Source organism: Leptosomus discolor, chromosome 1 (genome assembly GCF_034619465.1).
Source record: "Leptosomus discolor isolate bLepDis1 chromosome 1, bLepDis1.hap2, whole genome shotgun sequence".
Lineage (NCBI taxonomy): Eukaryota > Metazoa > Chordata > Aves > Leptosomiformes > Leptosomidae > Leptosomus > Leptosomus discolor.
In genome coordinates, this window is record NC_141391.1 from 138,932,451 (window position 1) to 138,959,542 (window position 27,092).

Below are 27,092 nucleotides of genomic sequence, written 5' to 3' on the forward strand. Positions count from 1 at the left end.
GCTATTTAAATAAGCAAAATACTGCTGGAATCCTATTTTTTGCTTTTGTGAACGTCTGAGTTTCACGTTAACAACACTGGGTTTTTGCTGATTTTGAAAATCTCTGTTTTTTAAAATAAGTTATGCGATTTCTAGAGGGTTTTTTTTGTTTTATCTAATTAAATTGTCCAAAATGTGTTCCTTTTTTCTCTTTTTCCAGATGCTGTAGTGAAAATAGGGAAGAGCACAGCGTGTTTTTTAAAATTGACACTTTTGAGTGGTTGGAAGCATACTTGGGTTTTCTCCCCCTAGTGTAATAGTTTGGTGGGCATTTTCTTTGTGTCTTGTGAGGCAGGCCTGTGTTTTGGGGAGGATTTGGATTTTTTTTCTGCCTTTTGATGCATCTCTGTGCAGAAGTAATTTGTATGCAATGTGAGTGGTTAATGTTGGCTCTTACCAGAAGAGCAGGTGAATGACCTGCAAAAGAAGCTTCTAGGGAGAAATCCTAATGACTTGGATTTAAAGTGGTTTTAATTGATTTTTAACTTTAGAATTCCAGGTGCATAAATACTAGATGTGTAGTTGCTTAGACTACATAGCCACTTTTTCCTTAAAAATCGAATCTGACTACTTGATATCGAGCTGTTTAAACTAGGAATGGGAAAGTAAAATCGGTCTTGCTTCCTTTATTGTGAATTCTAACCTAGAAAAAGATTGGGTGACGTCATGGACATCTCAGTTATTTGACAATAATGTTTTCGGTATAAAAATGAAAGAGTGTTTGTTTCATCCGAGTGTTAAGCCTTTGGCTGGTGTTCAGATCGCATTTAGTGGGCCTTTCTAAATGCTCTGTGAAAACGTTCCTCCTTCTCAATAAAAGCCAAGCCCACCTAGGCTTATATCTCCAGAATTAGGGCCCTAACCAAATCTCTAGTGTAATGTAGCCTGTTTCGTTATGCATGAATTACACTGTGTCCCTTTATTTGTACTCTTTTTTTACCCTCCATAGAGCAATCTTTCCTCTTTCTCTTATTTTTTTTTATTTTTGTAGTGAACATGATGTAGCTTTTGATGGGTTAAAAATAAGGCCTTATTTTTTGTAATTTTGTAGTATGAAAAGGCTAATTGGTGCATGCTGCTTTCTTACAGGAGAGTAAGGGATTTAGTGAGTCTAGTGGATGATCAAAGTATAGAAGAAAAAAAAAAACCAGTCAAGGCAAATAAAGCCATTTCAGGAAAGCTGAAATGAATGAATTGCTTGCCTGTGTGTTCCTTACTGAGGGCATCAGGTTGGTTACCATATCAACAAACTGATAAACAAATCACAAGGACAGGAACTGCACTGAAAATGTACTGAACTCCTAAATGATGTTATGAATTCATTTAATTAAAAAAAAAAAGCCCAAGGAATGATGGTTACTTAAAAGTAAGCCTGATTTACATACCAAAAAACAGGATGGAAACTGAAAAAAAGAATTAGCAGACTGCTGGAAATATGATATGAAGGGTAAGAACCAGTTTGGTTTGGTAGAGCATTAAAGTTCATTAGGGATTCTTGGAGACTGGAATCAAGAACATAAAAATGATCCAACTGGTGGTAATGTACTGAGGGAGGTGCTGAATAACAAGGGGATATGATACTGATGAAAGGCTTACTTGGAATGATAAAAAAAAAAATCTCACTGCAGAAGGATCTCGTGATATTGAACATGCCATTCTGCAGTTTCAGTTGATGGAAGATAGGGCGTCTCCCTGATAGTTCTTTCAGCTGATCTTCTCTGCTCTTGTCTCTGGCTGCGCCATTCTGCCTTCTCACGTTTTAGCACAGGTGCCCACTTGACTGTATCGTGAGCTGCTTCAGGGGATTGATTGGGCCCCAACTTAATCCGGTAAAAGAGAGAATAACGTTAAGCATGTAGGTCTTGGATTAAAAACTAGTTAGTGTTGCAAGCTGTATCTGTGTTAAGGATTGCTAGGATAGTTAAACCAGCACATTCTGTTCAGTGTGAGTGTAGCTGATGATCTGTGTGCAGTTCGTAACTCAAAATCTTGCACAGTGATGTACAGTGGGACGACTGTACTTTTTTGCTTATAAGAGGCAGCCCAGAATGCCGAATGGCAGATTTCTCCTTCTTGCCCTTATTCACTGGGCGCTGCGACTGGGATGTATGACTGTGCTTCCTTGCCATGGAGAAGTGGATGTGTTCCTAGGGCTTAAATTTAAGAATATAAGTATAGGGAAAATCTTTCTCTACTTCCTGTATTCAGGGAGATAAAGAGAAGAATTCTTCCAGTTTTTCACTGGAAGATAAGAAGCAAGTTTTGGTTATGACTGAAATGAAAAGATCCTTCTGTGTGTCAAAGCAGGGAGTGAAAAATTCACAGTAACAGCTGACTTACCTAGTTTCAGCCCAAGGCCCTTTGAAATTACTGAATTCTAAATTCTCATTTACAGGCTAAATATTTACAGTGCACATGTTTGTATTTTTAGTGCAAGTCCCTGTAAAGAAACAGGTTATTGTTCATTGTACAAAGAACTTAAATTTTACCTGGAAAAGATGGTGAACAGTGATCCCACTATTTCTCACTATTTATGTAGATAAATATTCTTATATACTTGCTTTCAGCATTTTGTTCAGTTCACAGGTGTGTAGATTTGCACCTTTTAATAGGATCTCCAAGAGCCATTTGAACGGGTGGTTCTGTGTATGTGGGCTCCTCTGGGGCAACGCTGAGCAAATACAGCTCCAGTCATGGCCAGGGCAGACCTCTGTGAGACTACTCAGCCCTGGAAAGTTACCAAGTGGCAGCACGCAGTCCTGGCTCAGCTTCTTCCCTGGCCTCTTGAGAGACTGTGGCACAGTTGTTGGGTTTTTTCTTTTGGTTCTCTGTGTGTGTTTTGAAAGTCTGTCAAAACTGCCAGCTGGTTTGCTTTCCTCTGCTGTTTTCTTGTTACAGTTGAAGAACTAAGGTAGGTTGGAAGGCAAGAAGTTTCCTTTTGTTAGTTTGTCCATCTCCTGTTACATTAACTTATGTTCTAGTTTTCTGTTGGCTTACCTGTCACTAAAAGGCTGGCTGAACTTCACAGAATCTGGAGTAATTCCTGTGCAAAGAGTTGGCTGAGGCTTTCCAAAGCACATCTGCATCTTGCTTCCATACTTCAGTCAGATAGGGTCTAGGGATGGTGTTAAATAGGTAACAGTGAAGGGAAATTGTTTCTTTCTATACTTATTTGGCTTAAACTGGGAAAATTGTTGTTTCAAATATCGTTTTAAAATGCTGCTAAGTTCTGACAAGCTTTATTTCCTGCTTGCTCTAGGAGAAACCAGAAAATGCCTTCTGTTTTGGAACTGTGGAAGGCATGTTTTTACACCTTCTGTGTCTGGAGATAGGAAAGGTTAATTTACAAGTTCAAGGAGCAAGAGACCTTTCCACCTGCTCAAACAATTGAAATTCTGCCTTTGTGAGCATTCAGCAAAAATAGCTGCTTTTTGTTTTTTTTTTAATGAACTTCTTTCTCTTTTTGCTTGGGATCTGTGACCGAAAGGACAACCACATGTATGTGACTCTGCAGTGCATCAGCGTATGTTTGACATTTAAATCAAATCTTACTTCCTATGGACTCTCAGAAATGTCTGGGTGAATATGAAAAACTATTTCTCATCTGTGTTTTTCTTGTCAGATTGCCCAGCATATTGTTTAAACTAGAATACCTGAAAAGAGACAGTGCGATGGCTGAGATAACAGTTTTGCATACTGAGTTGTTTCTTTCTGTTTATGAAATGAGAATATAATCAAGTTTGTGCTTTTATGTTGATTTCTTACAAATGACTTTCAGTGGTTTTGCTAAGATATTCTTTTCAGGGCTTGTGAAAACCATTTCCAAAATCTCATTCTAGTTTTGTACTGTGGTGTTGATATTGAGCTAGAAACAAAGCATCAGCTTCTGATCACTTCATCACAGGTTGTCTTCTTCCCAAAACTTGAGTGTTTGCATTTATCCCTTACTTTAGAAATGAACTCCAAGAAAAGGGAAGGTCAGGTGATAATTTTCTTTATCCTGCTAGATAAGGTCTGAGTAGGAGACTAAAGCCAGCTCTAAAGTGGAAATCCTCATGTTGCCATACTGGTTAGGGTCTTTGCCTAATTAGTATACTGCCTGATGTCCTAGGATAAATGAAGTCATTTGCATAAAAGTACTATCACCAGGATAGTTTCTTCCTCTTGAGGGAACCAGTATAGAATATACTAGGAAAAATATTTGTATGCCTTATAAAATATGTGTTCCAGTAGACCTTTTTGTAGTGTATGGTAGATGTGGGATTTTGCACATTGATTTCTCCCTCTTGTCAGTTGGGTGTTTTAGCATCCCCGACAGATCAGCTATGGAGGCTGCAGTAGTTCATCATTATTGACCTCTGTTTCTGCACAAGGTTACTGCTTTGTGAGCAGTGGTGGCAGAATGAGATGTCTTTGTTACAGGTCATTGTGTTAAAGTTACTGGACAGATTCATGTCTAGTTTTGATGGTTGAGAAACTGTACTAAAACCTTTCTGTGGTACTTTTAGTCCCCTTATTTGAAAACCCATTTTCTATGTAATTTGATACTTACTACGTCCTTCTGGATTGCAGTTTCCATCCCTCTGTGAACCTGCTTCAAGAAGTTTCTGTTAAGGATACGTGAAGGGTCACTTGATTTGAATGTCTTTTAAACTTGAAGGGCCGTGAACACTCCTCCTTCTCAAGTCAAGAGCTATGTTCAATAAGCAAACACGTACTTACTGCGCGTAATTTTCCTGAGCTACTCCAGCGCCTATCGTTTAACTTCTATTTCTTCATTAGGTGAGTGCCAGTCCTGCTAGTGCTGGAGCTGGAGCAGGCTGCGTTTCACGACCACTGCAGAGCTGATGAGCTCCACAGGGGTTGCTGCACTTCTGAAACCTTTGTGGGCTCTGAAGTTTGGCGGTTGTTTGGGTCCCTGTAGAGCTCAGAGGTTCTTAGGGGCTGAAATGAGCGTAATTGCAAAGTTGGAGCATTCGCTGTGAAGGGCCTCACCAAATAATTGGCTGTCCCAATTAACCAGCTGTTCTTCCCACTGAATAACGTTCAGGAAGGTAAATGATTGCCTGCCCTGCAAGGTGTCCCAATTAACTGCCTTAAAATCAGCTAAGAGTCGCGTGGGGTATCTCTGTTCAATGAGTGAAACAGTTGCATGCATCTCGATGGGGGCCGGTGTTTTAATGACACTCCTAGCAGGAGCCTAGTTTCATGCGGGATAGTAGGGCTGAAAGGATCTGCATCAGTGTTGTGAAGCGGTGCAGATCAGAAAGTTGCAAAGCTGATGGGTGCTGGCGATGAATTTCTCTCCCTCTGTGCGTACTGTTGGAAATCACTGCTAAATTATAGCATTTAATCTTGGCATTTGTACTCTGCAAGCTTTTTTCTATGTATGTGGGATATTCTGCCATCAGCGTGCCTAGACATTATGAGCTTTTTAGAAGTGAAGCTCTGTTATTTATTATATTTGTTCATTGCACAAAATGGAACCAAGAAATGCTGTTTGCTCCTTTTTTTTTTTTTTTTCCTGTGGCAAAACCTTTTAATTTGGGGCACGTAAAAACCGTGAAGTTACAGCTGTACAGTCCATAGTGATTTCCGATGCCTTTTAAGAGGAAGTTTTATTATCTGAGTTCACCTTACCTACCCAAGATACAACAAATAAAAAGTAGTGAATCTAAAGATGCATAGAAAAAAGTTTGTAGGGAAAAAACCATCAAAGCTCTTCCTCTGTTTGTTCATAATTGTTATAGATGGTGTAACCTTATAAGATAAACCAACGTTCTGGGCCACAGTGAAACAAAATACCAGCTAAGTACTGCAGTCAGAGAACCTTACTCTTTTCTATAAGTATGTGTCAAATATTTGATGTGCCTTAATCCCTCAAAGGGGAGGGGGGGCTGTATCACTTCCTGATATGAGTCCCTAATATTAAAATTACAAGCGTAGATAAATAGAAATACACTTTGATTTTGTTGTTCTGTTAGATTTTTATAACAGTTTGCAACCATTTCCAAAATCTGCTAGTAAAGTCTGACAAGTATGGCATTTAGCAGTATGGAGAAAATAGAATAGGTGAAAAATAATGAAGCAGTTCCAAATATTAAGGTTATTTGATTAAAACCAAAGTTTTTTTTTTAAATACAGTGGTTAATTATTTAAGTAGGAAAAAGAAGGCGATTAATGGAATCAGGTTTAATCAGCTGTGTTATTTCTTACTAGGTTGAAGAGAGATTTGGCTCTATATGGGTTGATTAGATACTGAATTAAAGGTCTTCCTGCTAAATCTGGTACTTCTGTTAGGTATGAAAGTATGCCATGTATGTTTAAAAAGCCCTAGGCATAGGTTACATTTATTCAGTTTTGTAGTTTTCACATTTGATTCTGTTGCTGCACTACAGCTTCTCCATACTAAACTGGACAGAGAGGACTCTAATGAGGTTCAACAAGGGCAAGTGTAGGGTCCTGCACTTGGGGAGGAATAACCCCATGCACCAGCACAGGCTGGAGGTCGACCTGCTGGAAAGCAGCTCTGCGGAGAAGGACCTGGGAGTTCTGGTAGACAAGTTGACCGTGAGCCAGCCATGTGCCCTTGTGGCCAAGAAGGCCAATGGCTTCCTGGGGTGCGTTAAGAAGAGTGAGGCCAGCAGGTCGAGGGAGGTCATCCTCCCCCTCTACTCTGCCCTGGTGAGGCCACTTCTGGAGTTCTGTGTCCAGTTCTGGGCCCCCCAGTTCAAGAGGGACAGGGAACTACTGCAGAGAGTTCAGTGGAGGGCTACAGAGATAATGAGGGAACCAGAGCATCTCTCCTGTGAGGAAAGGCTGAGAGGCCTGGGGCTCTTTAGCCTGGAGAAGAGAAGACTGAGAGGGGATCTTATAAACACAAATATCTGAAGGGTGGTGTCCAGAGGATGGGGCCAGGCTCTTTTCAGTGGTGCCCAGGGACAGAACAAGGAGCAACGGTCACAAACTGGAGCACAGGAAGTTCCGCCTCAACAGGAGGAAAAACTTGTTCACATTAAGGGTGACAGGGCACTGGAACGGGCTGCCCAGGGAGGCTGTGGAGTCTCCTTCCCTGGAGACATTAGAAACCCACCTGGATGCAGTCCTGTGTAACCTGCTGTAGGTGACCCTGCTTTAGTAGTGGGGTTGGACTAGATGATCTCCAGAGGTCCCTTCCTACCCCTGCCATTCTGTGATTCTGTAAACTACTTGCAGAGATGAGTTTGGATGAAGTAGCTGGTGGGCAAAGTACAGCAGCGAGGTCTGGCCTCATGGTCTCTATTACTGACCCCAATGGGGGGTGACCTTCGGCAAGGAGACAGTAATAAGCAGCTGGACAGGTCCAGAGCTCTAGTACCAGCCTGTTCTGGTGTAACTGCCTGGAATAACACTACTATCAGCCAAAGGTAAGAAGCATGAGAAAGCATTCCTGTTTCTAGACCCAAGCAGGCTTGCTGAAGTCAGTTACAGCATGTCTGCAGATTGCCCTCTGGATCTTATGGATTTGGGGCTGCCCAGCGTGGAGCCCAGTTGTGTGCCTGGACACACCTGTACAGTGAATGTGCTACATACATATGGGGTTTTCTCCTTAAAATTCAAAGGGTAGTATAGATTTTAATTTTAAATTTCTGTGTTCTCTTCTTCTGGGCTAGAATTAAAATCTTGATTTCTGGATTTAAATTTTATAGCAAGGTATAACTAGACGAGAAGAGAGGCAAGCAGAACAGTAGTCTTCTGTTGGATCTGAATGCTATAATTTAGTGCAAGACATTACTTTTCACTTAATGTTTTGCTTGATCTGGTGGGTTTTGGTGTTGGCTTTTTTTTTTTTTTTTTTTTTTTTTTAATGGAAATAATTAAATGTGTTTGAAGAGGATGGGGAGGAGGGAGAATGACCCATACCTTGTCTGTATGGCTGGCTTACCATTGTTCAATAAGTCTATATGTTGTAATATCTTCCTTTCTGTATGGTCTCCATATGGATTACTTACCAACCATTATATAATGAAACAAGAATCTATAAGCCTTCCAGAGAGGAGGACAAGCACACACATGCGAGCAGTTTGATGTTACCTGGAAGAGGGATCTGAGATCCCTGTAGAAAAATCTATCAAAAGACCTCTGCAGTAATGGGAATTTGCAGTCGTGGATGTCTGTCTGTCCCCTCAACTCTCACTTGGATGTTAGCTGGGTCTCCCTTGCCTCTTAGCAGTTGCAGTTAACTTAAAGCGTGGTTACAACAGTGGCATTTCTTAGAGCTGTTTTATATAGTTCTTCCCATCCCCTCCTGCTCCTGTACCCGGTGCCTATACCCTGTACTTGCTCAGCTGTTGCCGAAAAAGGCTGAACTGCACTGAGTAAGAAAGTGACTCTTGTTGGCACCCGTGCTGGTTGAGGCAGCTGTTAGAAACCTACACCCTGTGTGCAAGTGGTAGTGTTCGTGGAGCTGTGCACTGGAATGTGTTTAGACTGATGGCTGATTTTTAGCCCAGACCTGTTCCTTGAATCCAGTTTCCTCTGTGGCTGTATAAGCCCTGTACTGGAAGCAAAGATGATCTTCAAGAAGTTGATTAGAACCAACTGTTACTGAAAGAAATGGTCATCAAGTTCTAACCTGCATTACTTCTGCAGCAATGAAAAGCCTGGCTTCCCAAGTGAAGCACAGCCCTTGATGCCATCGGCTGGAGTGTGGCTGGTTCCAAGGATTTTTAATGGAGATGTTAAAACTTGTAGGATTTCAAGCAAGGTGGAAGAAAACAAACAGGTGATAGTGGAAAAAAAAACTATTGGAGAAACCAAGCAGAGGTCACCGGAGCTGATTGGAAATGCTACTGAATCTTAAAGCCAGTTCTGTGTGCTTGTGTGCTCCTCTGACAAATGAAACGGGGCTGGTTTTGTGAAGCCCGGGAAGGCTTTTCTTTGTTGCCAAACTACCCATACCTGTTTTTGCTTGAGCAATTGCAGGATGCATGAGAGGTGAGAGGGAGATGGGGAAGAAGATGAGGCTGTACAGCAACTAATGAGCGAAAAATCAGTCTAGCAGGGTAGCCAGAGCCTTGGAACCTATTAACCTTGATGGAGTATTTGGAAGTCCAGGACTTGACGGGGGGCAAAGAAGGGTCTTTTTAAAGAAGTTTAAAGTAAATCTCTCTTTTTCTCTCTTTTCTCACATGTGCTCACTAGTGAAATGCTGTGTGACTTTTTTAAACTTCTCTTTTTTCAAGTATGTCACTTTCTTATTGCATAGCATGACCAGGTGACTTGCTACTGTGCTACCTATCTGAAAATCATTTGGCTTTTTTCTTCCTTCCTGATGGAAAACAGATTTCTCTGTAGCACTTGTTTATGCCTACAGAAATCTCACACGTTTTCTTCGGATATTTGTTCTCTGTGTTTAAGACAGGCACATTGCTCCATGAAGAATGACTCGCTTGGGATCGAATAGGGCAATATTTGTGTTAATCAGCTTCATTTCTGTCCGCAGATATAGCTGTGCATTAAAACAAACACGCTGTAGACATGAATTAAGGGGGAAAATATGACATGGAATTTCCTGACTTTTTAAAATAAAAAAAAATAAATCTTTGCCAAGAATAACTTCATCTGCAAATGTTTCTTAAATGTGTTGTACATTTGTTTTTCTTTAAAGGATGGGTGGCCAGGCCTCTTCACATGTGGGTACCATATAGTGACATGTTGTGGTTGTGTGATGATCTGGGTTAGTTTAAAGACTTCAGATCTTTCCTAATCTGGATTGTTTTGACTAAGCCAGGTTAGAAAGCACACATACAAGCAGGTATGCTGGCAGATGTCATGAAGTTATGAGAAGCAATTTAGGACAGTAGTCATCTTGTCTGTCCCAGCTGCAACAACAAAACAGAGCAAGCGGCATGGACTCACTTTGTCTGATCTGTTTATATTATATGTTACTTCTGTTTAGTTATGCATTCTGTTAACAACCCACAAAAATAAATCCATTTTCTACCACCTGCAGAAAAAGGATAAATATTCTTACCCCTTACTAGTCTCCAGCCATTTAAAGTGGTTTCTCTTGCTTCACCTCAGTCTTAAATGCAACTTTCTCCACCCACTACTTGCTAAATAATGTTTAAACATGTGCCTGTATATGCTAACATGTTTTAAAACTTGCTTCCCCAGTCTTAAAAGATTTTACAGAGTGTTTTGCCCAGTCACTGAGTGCAAACTGTGCTTCTAAACATGTTGACTTAGCTGCTTGTCTGTTTCTCTGGAAAAAAAAGCACATGAATTGCTCTTCCATCAAATCTACTTCACTGCCTGACATGCAACTGCTATGTCAACTATAAGTCCACACACCTTCTTTTTCCATTTCCCCCAATGCTCTGACGCATGTTAAAGAGGCTGTTGTACTTTTGTGATAGTCTGTAATATCTATCTTCGCTATTTAATGTTAAATTCTGAGATTATTGTCAAGATCTGTTGGATATCCCCAACATCATCACTTGGCCCAAGGAAAGAAAAAAGCGTGGAAATATAACATGATGTAGTATTGTGGCTTTGTCTTAAGTTGTTTTTCTTCAGCTTTTTATAAAGTAACTCTGTGTTGTGTTTCACAGGACATGTGTACCTTACCCAGTAGAACAGAGCTCCGCAGACACTGTCTCAGTAGAATAGAGAGTGCTTTTGCCTTTACTGAAAGTTACAGCCAAAGTTCCAGCTGTAGATTTATATGTGATTGCTTTCCTCTTTTGTCTTTTCTCTTTTTAAAATAATTATAGGTTCATGTATTGGACAGACTGGGGAGAAGTGCCAAAGATAGAACGTGCTGGGATGGATGGTTCAAGCCGCTCCATTATAGTTAACACGGACATATATTGGCCAAATGGACTGACGTTGGATTATGAGGAACAGAAACTTTATTGGGCAGATGCTAAACTGAATTTCATCCACAAATCAAATCTGGATGGAAGTCATAGGTAAGAAGATTTTGTTTCATGTATGTAATCCCGTGCTTTTCTTAGAAGGTGTTGCTTAAGCAACATCATAAGCTGTGTTGCAGGGAAATGTCATGTTAGCACTCGCAAAATTTTAAGCAAACTAGCACTGTCAGAAACTTTCATCCTTCCCCATCCTCCCCTTTCCAACACTGTGAAGTTGAATGTGTACTCCTGTAGGGTATCCTGTAACTCTCACTAAGTCTCTTCTCAGAACCAGTCCCAAAAGAAATCCTTGAATCCTATTCTTAATTGCGTAAGGCTGTATAGCAAAATCGTCGCTTTTTAATAGGACGTCTGTGCTCTGTTGCTGTGGTATTCACAAATGCAGAAAATAATCTGAAAAAATGGATCATCATTTACTAGTATTTTAGTTTCATTAATCCTAGGGGTTGGGAAATCAGTGGAAAACAGTCTTTACAGGCAACTATGGTAAAATAACTGTTTCTCTCCAAAAGTTTTAATAGCGGTGATATAATTCTTTTTGATCCAGTCACGGCTACTTCTTGATTAAGGGTATAACTGGTACTTTATATATATGCATTTATCCCTTATTTGGGTGATGACCCTTTTCATTAAATGAGATAGCTTTGATAAGTACTGTTTGTATACACAAATGAAGCCCAGTTAGCTTGAGCCCAAGGTATCATAGAGATATGGGGTTTTGAGGTTATTCTTTGCAAATATTTGTGATGCTTCAGCTGGTTTATCTGGCCACAAAATATCCTTTCTTATGCTCTTTGTTCTGACCTTTTAGGGACTTGTCCCTTCTTTCACCACAAATGTTAATTTAGCATAAAGTTATCAATCATATTCACAAGACAGGTGTTTTGTGTGGATGTACGAGTAGGACCATAGGCAGCAGGCATGTGGTATTTATTTTGAACTCCACAGTTTCTTGCAACACTGGTTTGAAAGGTTATGTCATTTTCTTAAATTATGCCCTTTAAGAGACCAAAAGTTCATGTGGTATTTTTGTAACAGTATTTGTTTACATAAGGTAACAGGAATCAGATGAAGTTTTAAATGTGTCTTTGAACATAAATATTATAACTAGCTTTGTTAATTCAAAACATGGAGATATGGATATATATGTTATGTAGTCCTTCATTTGCTGTTTATTTCACAAAAAGGAAAACTTAATAGTACCAAAAAAGAGAGAAATATTTCATAGTGATAGTTTCTTTAAGAAAGGAAGACTGTTACATAAGCTTTCAAGTAACGGAGAGAAAGGGATAGGAATTGTCATGTACAACAATAACTTGAGTCTTTTTTTCCTTTTTTTTTTTTTTTTTAAATTGATGCCGGTTAACTGGAATACTCTAAAATCTTTCTCTGTTAAAAATTATTTATAACATTATGTATCTTCCATGATAAGAATAAAGAGATCATGAAACCCGATGTGTAACAGAACTTTAAAAAGTCCTCTCAACTGAAAGCAATCACACATGGGGCTCAATGTGACAGCTTGCCACCTGAAAAATTGCAGTCCGGAGGTGGAATTCTCATACAAATATGAAATGCTCACAGTTGCTATAGGAGTGATAGAAACAAGCAAAACTGAAACAACACACCCTCCAAACATTAATGCCAGTGAGAAGAAATTACCACTCCAAAATCACTACTGATGCACACATACCAAAATGCACTTCAGTGGCTTTGTCCAGCTGGATAATTTGGTGGCTCTTTTTATTCTTGAGTCACCCCTTTTTGTGCTCTTCTATTTATATGAGAGGGAATGGACTGCCTTAGTATAGCAACACACTACTGCAGTCTGGCTGATGCCCTTCTAGGAAGAGAGTGTGTATCAGGCGCTGCGTTAAACGATACTACTTTCGACAGCGCCCCCTGGAAAATGACACCAAATGTAGAGACACCTTTTGAAATGTTAATTGCTTGAAAAGTGTCCACCGATCAAAAATTGACACCACCACCATCCAAATCTATGTTTATGTTTTTCCCACAGAGCACAAACCTCCCTGTCTTATCTAGTGTCTCCAGTCTTTTCTGGCTCCACAGCTACTTCGGTGTTTCCTGCTGACACTACTGTGTTCTCAGTTGTCTTCTGCTACAGACTTTGCAGTTTTTTCCCTTACTGGTGGTCTGTTGTGCAGCGGTGTAAATATACTTGGGTTTGGTATTTTGTTTTTATTTTAATGGTGTTTATTCCCTGGTCTGCCTTTGGCAAACCCGGGAGTGGTTCGTTCTAGAGATGAGGCTGTGAAGGTGCTGATCTTTCTTGGTGTGAGGGGCTGACCGACCTTGTCTGTCTGCAGAGCTGCATCTAACAGCTGTCTCATGACATAGAACTGAAGTCACCTGGGTCCCAGTAGTTACCTCGTTCCAGAGTAAATTCTCTGGAATTAGTGTAACCAATATATTTTGGTGGTATAGACAAGTAATTTGGATTTTTAGATCTACTAATTCTTTCTTACGTATTCATTAGAAACGAAACAATTAGCATAATACTTTAAAGTTGTTTGGTTTATTTTTTAAACTACTATTGAAACATATCAGAAATATTTCATGGCAATATGCTAATACGTTACCATTTGAGGGGGAGAAAGGGAAGTCCTCTTTAGAGAGGAAAGCACATATGACTTCCCGTAAGCGCTCAGGAGCACACACCACTTCTAACAGAACCTGTTTTTCCCTAGGCATGTGAGAAAGTTCTGAAGATTCAGAAAATCATCAACATCTGTATCCAGGCACATTTTTTTGTTTGTTTTTGATTCTGTGCAGTTACATCATTGGGAGGGCAAAAAAAAAGAAAGAATTGCAGAATTTAAGCTGTTCTACAATGGGGGTTTATGTATCTTTTTTTTTTTTCTCTGCTGTGACCTCTTAGCTTCTGCCTGTATTAAGAAAAAAGATCTTCTGGGGTGTCTAAAGTGATTAGTTTTTGTTAAATACTGTTTTTCAGTTATTCAGCCAATTGACCTTTCTCGATACAATATTTTACAATTGTAATTCTGTATTTTAACTCTTAATTATTTTAGTAATCTTTTTCAATAACTGACTTTCTAATACTAAAAAAGACATTTTTCTAATTCTACAGACAAAACAAAACCCCTTGAGATCTTCCTTTAAGTGAAAAAAAGACCCAAAACAGCTACACTCAAAACGCACAAAGCCTTCAGTTGCTTTGCCACCTCCAAAAAAGAAAAAACGATCAGATTTTTCTGTGAACAGTAGAACTAATAACATCTGGATTTAGAAGGATCTCTACTTATTCCTCCACCCCAGCAGCAGTCCCTTTGGCTTCTCTCCGTATGTTCCTATGCCCTGTGCACACATATGTGTGTGTATGAACACACTTCCTGCTTTTTTTCTCCCACTTTCTTGCCATCCCTCAAATGCACCTATGGCTCCTTTTATTCCATCACCCAGTCTATCCCTTCCTCCTGCCTGTGTCCTCTGTGCACTCTTGCTGGGCTGGCAGCTCAACAGAGCGTTTCTCCAGCTTATTTCAGCTGCTCCTCATGTCAAGTGCGTCAAATACGGGGGGTTTAGGGTCGCTTGTGTCCTCACAGCCATCCATTTGTTAAGGAAAACTTTTAAAAATTAAAAATAAAAACCTTTTTGTGATTCCTGCTTTCCTGAATTGGTGGCCAAGAGATACAAGATGCATTGGGCTATGGAGCCGGAGGAGACGGTTGCTGTACAAACACAGCTAGAATGATCAAATAGCCTTGTTTCCATGTGAAAAAATGACTTTGTGTCATTAGGCCAACCTTTTTCCTTTTAAAATCCCCTTTTAAGAGGGATGCCTTTTAGAGTAATTTTTCTTATTGGGGGAAAACAAGATCATTATCGAGTACCTAATCTAACTCGAAACAGACATTTTGGCTTATTTAGAAACTGTTAGTCTTGGTGGTTTGTTCTTGATATTTAGACCATTCTTCTAACTACTGTTTTATATTTAGAAAGTAAGTTTTATGTTTTTCTTGCTATGTAAATTTCTCTTGATTAAAATAGGTTGGTTTTTTTTTTATCATTGTGAAGTGTTACTAGTTTTTCTGCTGCTTTACCTACTTTTGACATGTCTGAGAAAATATGTTTCTGGAAGCTAGAGCTATTGAAGAAATGAAAAAGGCAATTAAGTTATTGAAAGACATATATTTTCATAAAAATACCATGTTCTAGATCAGAATAGTTTTAGTAATTTTCAACAGAGGAAGTAGATGAGTAAAGATTTGATCTGTCTCAAGTTTTTTAATGTTGCATAATGTGAGGTGGGAAAGAGTCTGTAGCAGATAAATGTGAACGTAAAAGCTTTGTGTAAAGCAGTTTAAGAGTTTTATTGCTTTAGGGGGAGTGAGAAATAGTTAGCAGGAACTAACGTCTATATCAAAAAAGAATTTCAAACAGTTCAAAGAAAACTGCTTTTGTGGTTTGGATGGTGAGAGAGAATACAGTGTAAATAGGAAAAGATTTTAATTGGTGTCACTGGCAGTATTAATGTATTGAGGTTCAGACCTCAACGGTCTAAAATTTGGAATGAATGAAAGGGAAAGATTCTTGGCATATTTTTAAATCCGTAAGAAATCCATAACTTTTTGTCTTTTTATTCCTGTAGTCTGATTATCATGTCTCTACACCTGGCACTATACAAGAATTAAAATTTAAAGATTTGTATGTCAGAGAAGGACATTGATATGCATGGATGCTTCACTTCTTGCTTGCAGGGGTCTGGATAGTGGAGGAGTACAGTAGGTGGGAGGAATATGCAGGGGGAGAAACAAAGAAGGCCTTGATTTATTTTTTTGTGTGTGTGTGTCACCTCTTTGGACAGGACCTGGGCAAGCTCCCTTTGGAGTTGGTGGGCCCTTGTATCAAAACTCATAAGCAGCATGACAGCGCTGGCGGTAGCACTCGGTGAATATGTGATGGAGTCATAAATTCAAGAGAGAACCTCTACAGCAAATTTTACAGGGATGGTGTATCGTTTGTTACCTGCTAGCCCTGGGACTTATTAGCCCTAGCTACTCCGATGATGGGCTTATTAGAATAAAGAGGAAGAGCACAGAAGTTGATGACTAATGCCCTTGGTTTGCCAGCGAGAGAAAGGAGAGAACAGTTTTTCATGTCAGAATGTAATAATTAAAAAACTAAATTCGTGCACAGAAGAGATGGTTTTGTTTTTTGCAGCTCTCGCCCCGCTCTTATCAGAGCGAACAGTTGCTTTTTGTGGGACTAATTAAACAAAACTGAATTGCAGACAGCTCTCCTGTGAGTAGAGTACCCGAGATAGGTTGGCCTGCTAAGGCAGCTCTTGAATTAATTTTCTCTTCCTTTACCCTGCAGCAGCAGTTCTAATTAATAAGTTAACACATTACTGGCTGAAGGGAAATGCACTTACAAGGTCCCCCAGGAAGTGTTTGTGCTAATGAGATGGGTTTTGAGGCTGCTGTAAGAAAACATACTTTCAGCAACTGTCAGAAAGCTGGGAAGCTCTTGCGAGGAGGTGAATGTCTTAAGTTTGCACTTCAGCATTGATTTTTCTAGTTTCTGTTTTCAAGCATCAGCTCATGTCTGTCTGCCAGATGATTGGTTGCAGATTTGATGAAACACTAAAAATACTGTGTCCCTGCATTTAGAAGAGTTTGTGTTTCATTATTTGCATATAATGTGTACAATAGATGACATTACATGCAAGGTATAAAATATTGCGTTCTGTGCATATCTTTGCGTATATTTCTGTGAGATAAAAACGCTTAATACCCTCAAGCAGTGAAGAGGAACCACTCTATGGTGAAAAGCTTATTTCAGTGTCTCACCAACATACTGCAGGCCAGAGCAGAAGACAAATAGTGCCCTAATTAAAACTGCTAGAGAAGCCTGCATAAGCAAAATTAATGAGATTATTTGGATGCAGAGCTAGGGTGAATTTCTTTGTTCTTCCCCAAGGTACTTCTGAAGCTGGAAAGGTGGAGCTTCAAAACGTCTGTGGTTGACTGTGTGTGATACACACACACTGTGTATAGCTAGAGTCACTAGGTCACAGGGCTCTGCATATTTGTAGACTTGAAATAAAAATACATAGTACAAGATGATTAGCCGAGGTGGATTGATGGAGCAGCTCATCAAAACTGCTTCTGAGACCCGAGAAGGCAAATGGAGGATTGGTTCAGGATCACAGCCCTGCTGAAAGCAAAGGAAGACCAGCTTTGGGTTAGGAAGCATATAGACCACTCTGCAGTCAGTGGATCTATGGGTGTACCTCGTCCTAAACCCCCTCACGTCTGCTGGTCAGCTTCCCAGTCTCCTCCCCTCTTGCCAGAGGCTTTCATCTACACTGCATGTCATGATGGTGTTGGCTTGAAAAATGAGCGGCAGATTGACTTCATTTCTCAACAATGATTTTACTTCTGATGGGACTTTTTCAGACTCTCATTGAAGGTGGGATTTGAAATGTCATTGCTAGACCTGTTTTTTGTTACATATACTTTCTGGAAACACGTAGCAATCATGCCTTAAAGAAGTGGCAAAAGAGAAAATATTTTGGTTTTAAAAGGTAGTGTTATATGCCACAAGTCATGTTTCCTGTTTATTTTCTTAGGTAATTAGAACCAGGCTTGTATTCTGATAGGAATATTTGAGCAAGCATTCATGGTAAAAATCCAGCTTAGTTTTCCAAGTTTGCTTTGGAAATGTTTTTGTTAGGTTGGCAGGAGAGGAACCCTTGTAAGTTTCTGAGGGAACCAGAGCTGCCTGCCCTCCTCGTGGCATATTTGGTGAGCTGTTATGCGGTTGTCTGTTGGTCTTTCGTCCTGCTCCGTTCATCTGGTGGTGTGTGGGATTCAGGCTGAAAGTGCTTTAGCCACTTGCTAATATTTCCAATTGTCACAAGTCGAAGCTATGTAATTCTTGTGATTTCCTGAATGCTCAGGCATTAAGTAAACTGTAGATGGAGAGAAACATTTTGTGCAAAATATTGCTTCATGCAAGCCTGTCTGTTATATGCTTTCTTTAACATGATGAGCACTAAAAGCAAAGTTCAGAAGATGGGCCTTTCCATTTTTAATCCTTCATGAAGGAAGATGTGATGGTAATTACAGCATGACAACTTTCTGTTTTGTTCTTCTTATGCCAAGAGGAAAAGAAAAGGCCTGATAAGAATGTAGCCCACAGGTATTTTTAACTGAAAATTGATCTGGTATAGCATAAGAAGGAAAATAAATTAAAATTCAGTAAACACAGATATGAGCATCCCTTAAAGACTTTTTCAACAATATATAGACTAATCAGAAAGCTTTTGCTTCTAGTTGATATGAATTTCCAGCTCTTAATAGTGTATTGTCGTTGAATGCCAATATGGTAAATTTTGCCAAGCATATATGAAGTTGCCTACTAAAGCATAATAGATTGCTTTACTACAGTGCCTTGCTGTGCCTGTAATGGATAGAATTCAGGAGTATAAAAGCAAGCAACTAGTTATTGCTTCTTGTGTTTGTTCATAACTATAATGTCAGTATTGCTTTGGTCACATCAGAAGAGGGTTTTTCTCATCACAGGAATAAAAAGACTAAGGAGACATCCCAAGAAAGGTGCAAGTATGGTCACATGGAGGTGTTCCTTGGGAAAGAAGTGATGTTAGATATCATTTTTCCATATTAGAAATTTAATGTGCAATGCATATCCAGGTGCCAGCAAGGATGCATATCCCTCCTGAATGAAGTTGGTGCGAGAAAATGCAGCAGAAAAGAGTAGTTCTACACTTCTCCAGAACAAACAGTACAAACACTGCACCTGCTTATTTTAGTATCATTAGCACATCCTAGTGAGTGAACTTCAAATGAAAACTTGAATGTCCACTCCATTTTATGCTCCTGTCCCAGTTCTTTGCTGCTTAAAACTCTAATTTTATTGGCTGCTAATTATGGGGATTGCATAGTGTATCTCATTAATGAATTTCTTCATTTTGCAGGCAGAATTAGCATGTTCCAAATTATTTAGCAAGCAAGATGGAAGTATACCTACATTAAAAATATTTGATCCTTCTTTATTTCCCCATATCAATGATCTATGATATACTGAAAAGCAAGTACTCATATTCATTCTTGAGGTTACGAAAACAGATATCCTTGGGTAATAAATGCAGTGGTAAATGTGTATATACTTATGTAAGTTTATTTACGTTTTCTGTGTAGTTGTGTCACTGTACCTTACTGTTGGAGAATTGGATTAGCTTTATGAAATTAAGGCATCTCGGATCAGTAGAAATGATCAAGCAAACATTGGGCATTTCTGTGCTTTCTGATCAACCTGTTCAGCATGGTGGTTGATCCTCCCTGGCTCAGGTTGTGGATGTACATTCCACTACAGAACTGGAAGAGGTTACTGCCATGAGCCTGCCTGTAGCTGCTTAGCATGGTCTCTCCTCCAAGCACTGCCTTATCCTCAGGCTGGCTAACTGAATTTCCCCTGTGCAGTGTCTCACTGACTGGTTGATTTAATCATAGAATCATAGAATAATCATAGAATCATTGAATGGTTTGGGTTGGAAGGGACCTCAAAGATCATCTAGTTCCAACCCCCCTGCCATGGCAGGGACACCTCCCGCTAGACCAGGTTGCTCAAGGCTCCATCCAGCCTGGTCTTGAACACTGCCAGGGACGGGGCATCAACAACTTCCTCAGGCAACCTCTTCCAGTGTCCCACCACCTTCAGGGTGAAGAACTTCTTCCTTGTATCTAGTCTAAATCTGCCCTCTCCCAGCTTCCAACCATCACCCCTCATCCTATCACTGCAGGCCCTTGTAAAAAGTCCCTCCCTACCTTTCCTGTAGGCCCCCTTCAGGTACTGGAAGGCCACTATAAGGTCTCCCCAGAGTCTTCTCTTTTCCAGGCCGAACAGGCTCATCTGTCTCAGCCTCTCCTTGTAGGAAAGATGTTCCAACCCTGTGAGCATCTTGGTAGCCCTCCTCTGGACTCACTCCAACAGCTTGAGGTCTGTCTTGTGTTGGGGGCTCCAGAGCTGGACGCAGTATTCCAGGTGGGGTCTCATGAGGGCAGAGTAGAGGGGCAGAATCACCTCCCTTGACCTGCTGGCCACACTTCTTTTGATGCAGCCCAGGATGTGATTGGCTTTTTGGGCTGCAAGTGCACACTGTCAGCTCATGTTCATCCTATCATCCACCAGCACCCCCAAGTCCTTCTCCCCAGGACTGCTCTCAATCAACTTATCGCCCAGCCTGTCTCTGTGCTTGGGATTGTCTCAACCCAGGTGCAGGACCTTACACTTGGCCTTGTTAAACTTCATGAGGTTGGCCTGGGCCCACCTCTCCAGCCTGTCAAGGGCCCTCTGGATGGCCTCTCTTCCCTCCAGCGTGTCAACCTCACCACACAACTTGGTGTTGTCGGCAAACTTGCTGAGGGTGCAATCCTTCATTTTCATCATACATCTTTACTTACCCTTCTTATTTTGGGTGAGTGGAGTTTAGAGGCATAAGCGAGAGCTTTAATACAGTTTTATATTCACCTTTTAGCATTTGAGAATATAGTATTCAAATGAATTACCTTCATTTTTTCCCAGTCTTCACAGTTGTATTTGAAATGGGATTGCAAACACGGCTACAACAGTAGATTTTTTTTTCATTCTCGGATTGCATAAGAGTTGGTAATAGGTATGGGATCCTCCAGAGGGACACGGAGAAATGGACTGAAACATAATGTGAAAATTCTTTCACCCTGCCCTGGACATAAAGCACGGGCAGCCTCAAAGGTCACCTGAAAAGAGTTTTGCTACTGTGACGCTGGAGTGTTAATCGTTTAGAGATGTACAGGCCAGGATGTCTAAAGTACCCCCAGTTTTCTGCAGGTGTTCTGATTGGGTTTTGTTTATTTTTACGGATAAATGCTATTAAGTTTGGATATAAAACATTCTCTGTTAAAATTCTAGAGAAAAAAAAAATCACAATTCTGATGATATTTTAAATTTCTGTTATCTTAATTTTTAGTGCCTTTTTTTTGGTGGGAAGAATTCTTGAATTTCATAGATATAATCTAGCTTTGGATTTGAATCTTAGTATAAGTTGAAAAAAAATAAAAGCAGACTGAGGAAATCCTGATTGTGATAAAGGTTATGAAATTAAAGTTGATCTTTTTTAGTCATTTTATTGTTAATTTTTATTTCAAGTGAGTTTAGTCTGTTTAAAGTGCATATTATCCTGAAGCATGAGCTTTTTTGTCATTGTTAGTATGAAACTGGGTAGGTTGTTGATGAATTTTCATATATGTATTCCTTTTCAGAGTTCAGTAGCCCCTTTTCTAATGCATGCTTTAACTTGTTTATTATTTGTTTCTTTTATCTTTACAAATTATTTCACGGGCCTCTAACAGAATAAGAATGGAACAAAGGTGAATGTATTTAAATTGGATCTACATTTTCTTCAGGCAGTAGAGAACTCTTTACTATGATAAGTTTTTATTGTAATTGCATCTCTGATTATCATGATGATACTATAAATATAAATAGTATATTTAGGAAATCACGTCACACAGCACAGATGGAATTTGATTTCTGTGGAAACTGCTTGTTTTCTCTCTCTTTCTCTTTCCACCTTCCTTCTCTGCTGTCCCCTTCTGCGTTTCCTTCCCAGCCAACTAAACAGGGTAGAGACAGTGACATTTAAAATGTCAATAGCCATTAAGATTTTTAAGCAGATTTGTGTGATTATATGCCTGGCACAGGGAAGATTATTAAAGTTAGTGTGTTCTTACTGCCATCTAATACATAGCCAGTTTGCATGTTATTGAAGCCCTAGAGACATCTCCAGCACAAATAACATTATTCCTTATCCTCATCTTGCACTTTCTCATAGTCTCTGGTGTCTCTTTTTAACAAAACTAATGATACAAGTACAGCAGTTCGAAGGAACTGAAGAGCTTAGTGAAGGATAGTAGGACGTAGTGCTTTTTGCAGTTGTGTTGCTTGTTTCAATCAAGCTGGGATGATAATGAAGAGGCTGAAGGTAATTGCCACCCAAGAGCTGTCAGGTCATGTCAGTCCAACTACACTTGCAGCACCATACCTGGTACCCAGGTCAGTGGTGTTATTAGTGAGGCCAGAAACGTGGAGACCTGGCTGCTTCCCAACCCCACGTGGGTGCTTGTGAAACACAGTGTAGGTGGGAAGTGCCAGCTGAGAGCTACGGGTGACGTTCTGGTCCCCTTCATTCACCCGTGTGTATTTAATAAATAATCAACCAAGGCAGAAGTCGGAACTCCTCACCCACCAAAACCAGAGCTCTGCAGTTCCTAATGCAGACCGCGCTGAAGCATAACTCCTTCACAGCAGCCATCAGAAGGACATTTCTTGCTCTTTCTCCCCTTCCTTTTCCTGTTTTGTAGCACCTTGGCTCTCCGGCCCTTTCCACCCCCGCCCCCCCCCCCCATTAGGCTGTGGAGGCGTGTTTAGTGCAACTCGGCCACTGCTTGTTTGCTGACACACATCATGCAGCTGCTGTTCAGCAAGGCTGACAGTGCAGCCTGTGGAGTGTTTTTGGATGGGGAAAAAAAGCCCTGCTGGTTTTGCTGATTGGAAATTAGCTATCACCTTGTAATGGCTTGCTGGAAACAGGGGATATGGAGTACGTGTTACTGGTAATACTCATCTTAATGAAATGCAAGAAATACATGCTGTTGTGTTTGGGCCCAAAGCCATTTTCATGTGGTGGTACCTTATACATGCTGAGAAAAATTATGCAAGTTTAAGAGTAATCGCTTCAAGTCTGTGGCTGGCAGTGCAGTCAAATGAAGTGCTCCTGAATAGCTCCAAGTAAGGGCTGGTTTAAATAAGGGTCACAGTTCATCTTACACATTGTGATATGAATAGATGGTTGTCCAGAAGTTGGGCACGTCTAACAGTGTCTATTGTACTCAAAGATATATTCCTACTAGGAATGGTTGTTACTAATGGCATTTAAAAATCCTCTGGGTTTTTTTTTAAGTGAATTGCAAGATAGTCAAAATGCTTCAGAAAAATGTGACTTCCCTTGTGCGTGGGAATGCTGTCTTTGGTGCAGGTTTGGTTATAGTGAGAGCTTTGGACTTCTATTACTTCTACCCCATATGATAAATGTCATAAATTTGTTATAAAGACTTAGTCTCCCAAGTCTGCATAAATAAAATTATTCAAATCTGAAGGCATTTAGGGTTTGGGGGTGGGGTTGGTAAAAATATTTACAGAATTAGAATGTCTTTATTCTTGCTAAGGAAGTGTATTGTGTCATTCTGGCTTCACCGTTTGGCTGGTAGGTTTCAGGTGTAAATTATATTAAATAGTCTTTTGTAAGATGCTTAGTTGGTACATTTAATTAGAAGCAATATATACCTGACTCCAGACAGAGATAAGAAAGAAAAAATAATATGTCCTACTTTTGAGTGCAAAATATCAAGAAATAGATAATTTTGTTTGGTGTGGAATTGGAACACTGGAGTGACAAGTAAGGGAACGTATGTGTTTTTCTCAGGAGCAGAAAAAAAATAGAAGCTTTAAAGATAATGCATCTTTTTGCAGAAGCTAAGGTGAAAGAGCAGTAATGACTGCAGTCTCTTTGTACTCAGAATCATTGGCAGAAGACACCTTCAAGTTTCTTGCTTTAATATACTTTTCTGTTATATTATAACAGAAAATATTTTGAAAAGAAGAGTATTTTTGTCCTCTACTGAACCACTTCAGTTACCAACGTCTTTGCAGAAGTGATGCATACAGTGTGGGGGTGTTTTCTCAGTAAATATACAGATAATGACTCTCTTCCCTGCAAGAAGAAAATTGGGAACCTGCTGATCATAGCCTACCCTATAGTTGAAAGAGTAGAGCTGTGTGTTGGTCCTTTATACTTGCAGTCCGGGAGAGGGACGGTCATCTCCACTGTTCAGTGGGAGCTTGTGTACCCACAGAGTTAAGAAGAAAGGAGGTGGGAAGAAGCAGTTTTGTAAATGGTGCTTATGTGGCCCTGGTTTGAGCAGAATGTTGGTCCAGGTGATCTCCAGGGTCCTCTCCATCCTAAGTTTTTCTGTGATTCTGAATAAAATAACCATAAGAATTGAGCTACTTAATTCCAGTTCTGAGGAACCTGGGTACAGATAATTAGTTTCTACATCACAAGAACCTGGAAAAACTGTCTTCAGTAGTGTTTGTACTGCATTTTTGTGATGGCTAATGAGCATGTGTTTGTATATATACATAAAATATATGGGTATACTCTTTAATTTTGTTTATGAACCTGGAGACAGGCGGTGACCCAGTTTGCTCAGAAATGATACCATTACCATGGCAGAAGATCAGTAGAACTCTCTTTAATGGCATTGCTTATAATAAAAACAATACCTTAATAATTTTCATAATAATGAATCATGAAAAGTAACTTTAAGGATTTCTTTATAGTGAAGCTATTTGCCATTAGAGTATTTTTTCTGATGGTTCAAAAAAGCGAAACTGGAAGAGATGGATGGACTGCTAATTGACCAAATGCTGTCTCAGTTTGAAATCTGCTGAGGCTGAAAATGATGGAGATCATAAATCAGCGGGTAGCAGTCAGACTTGCATAAAATCAGCTGGCATTCTCCCCGCTTGCACGTAGTGACGTACTGCCCCACAGGTATTGAGTGTTAAAGAGTGCTAAGAAATAGCCACAGACCTGAGTAAGGATTTCACTTGGCATCTCTTGGCCATCTCAGCACCAGTAGGCAGCCTGGAAATAGGACTCCTGTGTTGTTCCCCCATATCATTCCCCAAAGGGAGGGCACTATATTTGTTCCCCATAAATAAATAGAAAGTTCTAATCAACAGTACTTACACTATAAAACTTCTTTTCATGAAAGCTATGTTTAAGCAAAACTGTAGCATGAATTGTGTTTGAGTGTTAATTTTCTTCCCTGTACTCTGTTAGGCAAGCAGTGGTTAAAGGCTCCCTTCCACATCCTTTTGCTTTGACGCTGTTTGGGGACACGTTGTACTGGACTGACTGGAACACACATTCGATCTTGGCCTGCAGCAAGTACTCTGGGGAGGACCTGCGTGAAATACATTCCAACATCTTCTCTCCCATGGATATCCACGTTTTCAGCCAAAAGAGGCAGCCAAATGGTAAGCTGTCTTGCTTTCTTTTTTTAACTGCGAGTTGGAACTGATTTGCAAAAATCTTAATTAGTCTTTCTGTATGGCGGTGGGTGGCTTCACTCATGTCATGATGCAATTTTTCCAATGCAGAGATTGAGAAAAGACCCGAAGAGAAACCAAATATTCTCTATGTTGGGGTTTTTTTTTAGTGCAAAAAAACCATCTCTTGCTCTTTTTCTGCCTGCCACATTTACTCTGTTGTCATCTTCCTTTTTCTGTTTCATGTACCATAACTTTAGGCAACATGGTATTTTTATTTTTTCCAAGTAGTAGTTCCTGAATGGAAAGTAGTGTTAATTTGGCAGCTGACATTAAGCAAGACTAGCTTTGTGTAATAACCACTGTCTTAACCATTGTGTTAATTTACTGTGTTTGCATTTTGGTTTTATATATACAATGTACTATACATTCAGCACTGACATGCTGAATAGTTTGTGAAAATGAGAAGAGCAGAGCCTGAAATAAGGCTCTTGTTTAGAGCTAAGTGCTATTTCCCCAAGAAAGGAAACATTCAATATCTGTGCATTTTGGTACTATAAATACCCCACTACTCAACACTTGGAATTAATTTTTCCTTGTTCTGTGTTTATCATTTCCTTCTTTAATCTGTGTTGCTGCCACCAGTTCTACCACTTAAATGCCGTATGTGTCTTAACACATAAGATGAGGTCATTCGTTATCAGAAGCATTAATCTGTGTGATTTATGTTTAACAGCTACAAACCCATGTGGAATTAATAATGGTGGCTGCTCCCACTTGTGTTTGATGTCTCCTACCAAGCCCTCTTATCAGTGTGCATGTCCCACTGGTGTGAAACTTCTTGAGAATGGAAAGACCTGCAAAGATGGTAGGCTTTTATTTTAAAATCCTTTTAGATTAAGCACAAAATAGTTTTTGGAGGGAAAGGGGTTCTTCCAGCTTCTCTATATAATGCACATTAGGGGTGGCAAATTGTGAAATCATGCATGCTTTTGCAGTACAGATAAAAGGGACTGGAAAATGCCCTCTACTTTTCAAAAAAGAAAGAATTATGGCTGAAAAGCAGGTTACCTCCAGTTACAAAATTTAGGTTGCAAGTTTGCCTCTGTCACTAATTCCCTGCAAGTTGTTTGGGACTTCTGTTCTTTTTTCGTAGAGAAAATGATACCAACCTCCTCTGTCTCCAAAATGTTTCTGACGTTATTGTTCATTAATTAGTATTTGGCTAATAGGATTGTATGATAAACACAATTATTTTGTTTAAGATCTGATGTCCATTTATTATATACACATACATCTGAAATATCTTTCAGTTCACAAGCATAAAGTTAGACACCTACATTTGTACAGAGGAACTGAAAAGAATAGCATGTTTTAGAGGTGTTGAAAGTGTTTCAGACTTAAAATTCAAGACATGATTGAGACTTAGGGCTGCAAGGGCCCACCCAAAACTGCTTTCGGTGTCTCATTGTGGGATAATGTGTGTGATTTTAAATTGTTACATTTTGTAAGTATAGGTCTTGTGATGTGCTGTGGTTGCTGTAGTACATTAACAGGATCAAAATAAACACTGGGAGATAATTAGCTTGCTCATAAATAACCATCTTTTATGCAGATCATCTTTGTATGACAGGTAAATGGAGGAAGAAATAGCTACAGCAGAACTTACTGTAAATAGGCTAAATAAAATGTATAGAGAAATAATTTTAGTTATATTCTCATTTTATATTTCAAAAATTCTAGGCTTGTCAGCTACTGTTCAATGTTTTAATTTCATGCTATTTCATGCTCTCTGCTGATTATTTTTGTGTGGCTATTTGTGTCTTTGTGAACCTTGTTAAAATAAATTGCTGCTTTTATGCGAAAAAGTCAAAAGCAGTTCCCAATTTAGCCTTGCAAGGTTGTTCGTAAGAATTTACCAATACATGCACAAGATGTTTTTCTTCCATTTCTGCCAGTACAAGGAACAAGCTT

At 39.7% G+C, this 27,092-nt stretch overlaps 1 protein-coding gene across 6 annotated transcripts in view; it reads left to right on the top strand.

Annotated features, from left to right (window-relative positions):
• The first annotated feature begins 10,796 nt into the window (after positions 1–10,796).
• The window catches only part of LRP6 (LDL receptor related protein 6), a 72,157-nt gene continuing 55,861 nt past the window's right edge, over positions 10,797–27,092 (top strand). For 5 of the 6 annotated variants that reach the window (XM_009950856.2, XM_086466002.1, XM_086466006.1 and 2 more), the window contains exons 1-3: positions 10,797–10,994; positions 24,910–25,106; positions 25,855–25,986. In XM_009950856.2, coding sequence (XP_009949158.1) covers positions 10,801–10,994; positions 24,910–25,106; positions 25,855–25,986 — 523 coding nt within the window. In that variant the 5' untranslated portion in view covers positions 10,797–10,800. The remainder of the gene's footprint in view (positions 10,995–24,909; positions 25,107–25,854; positions 25,987–27,092) is intronic. The other variant, XM_009950855.2, reaches the window with a different exon arrangement.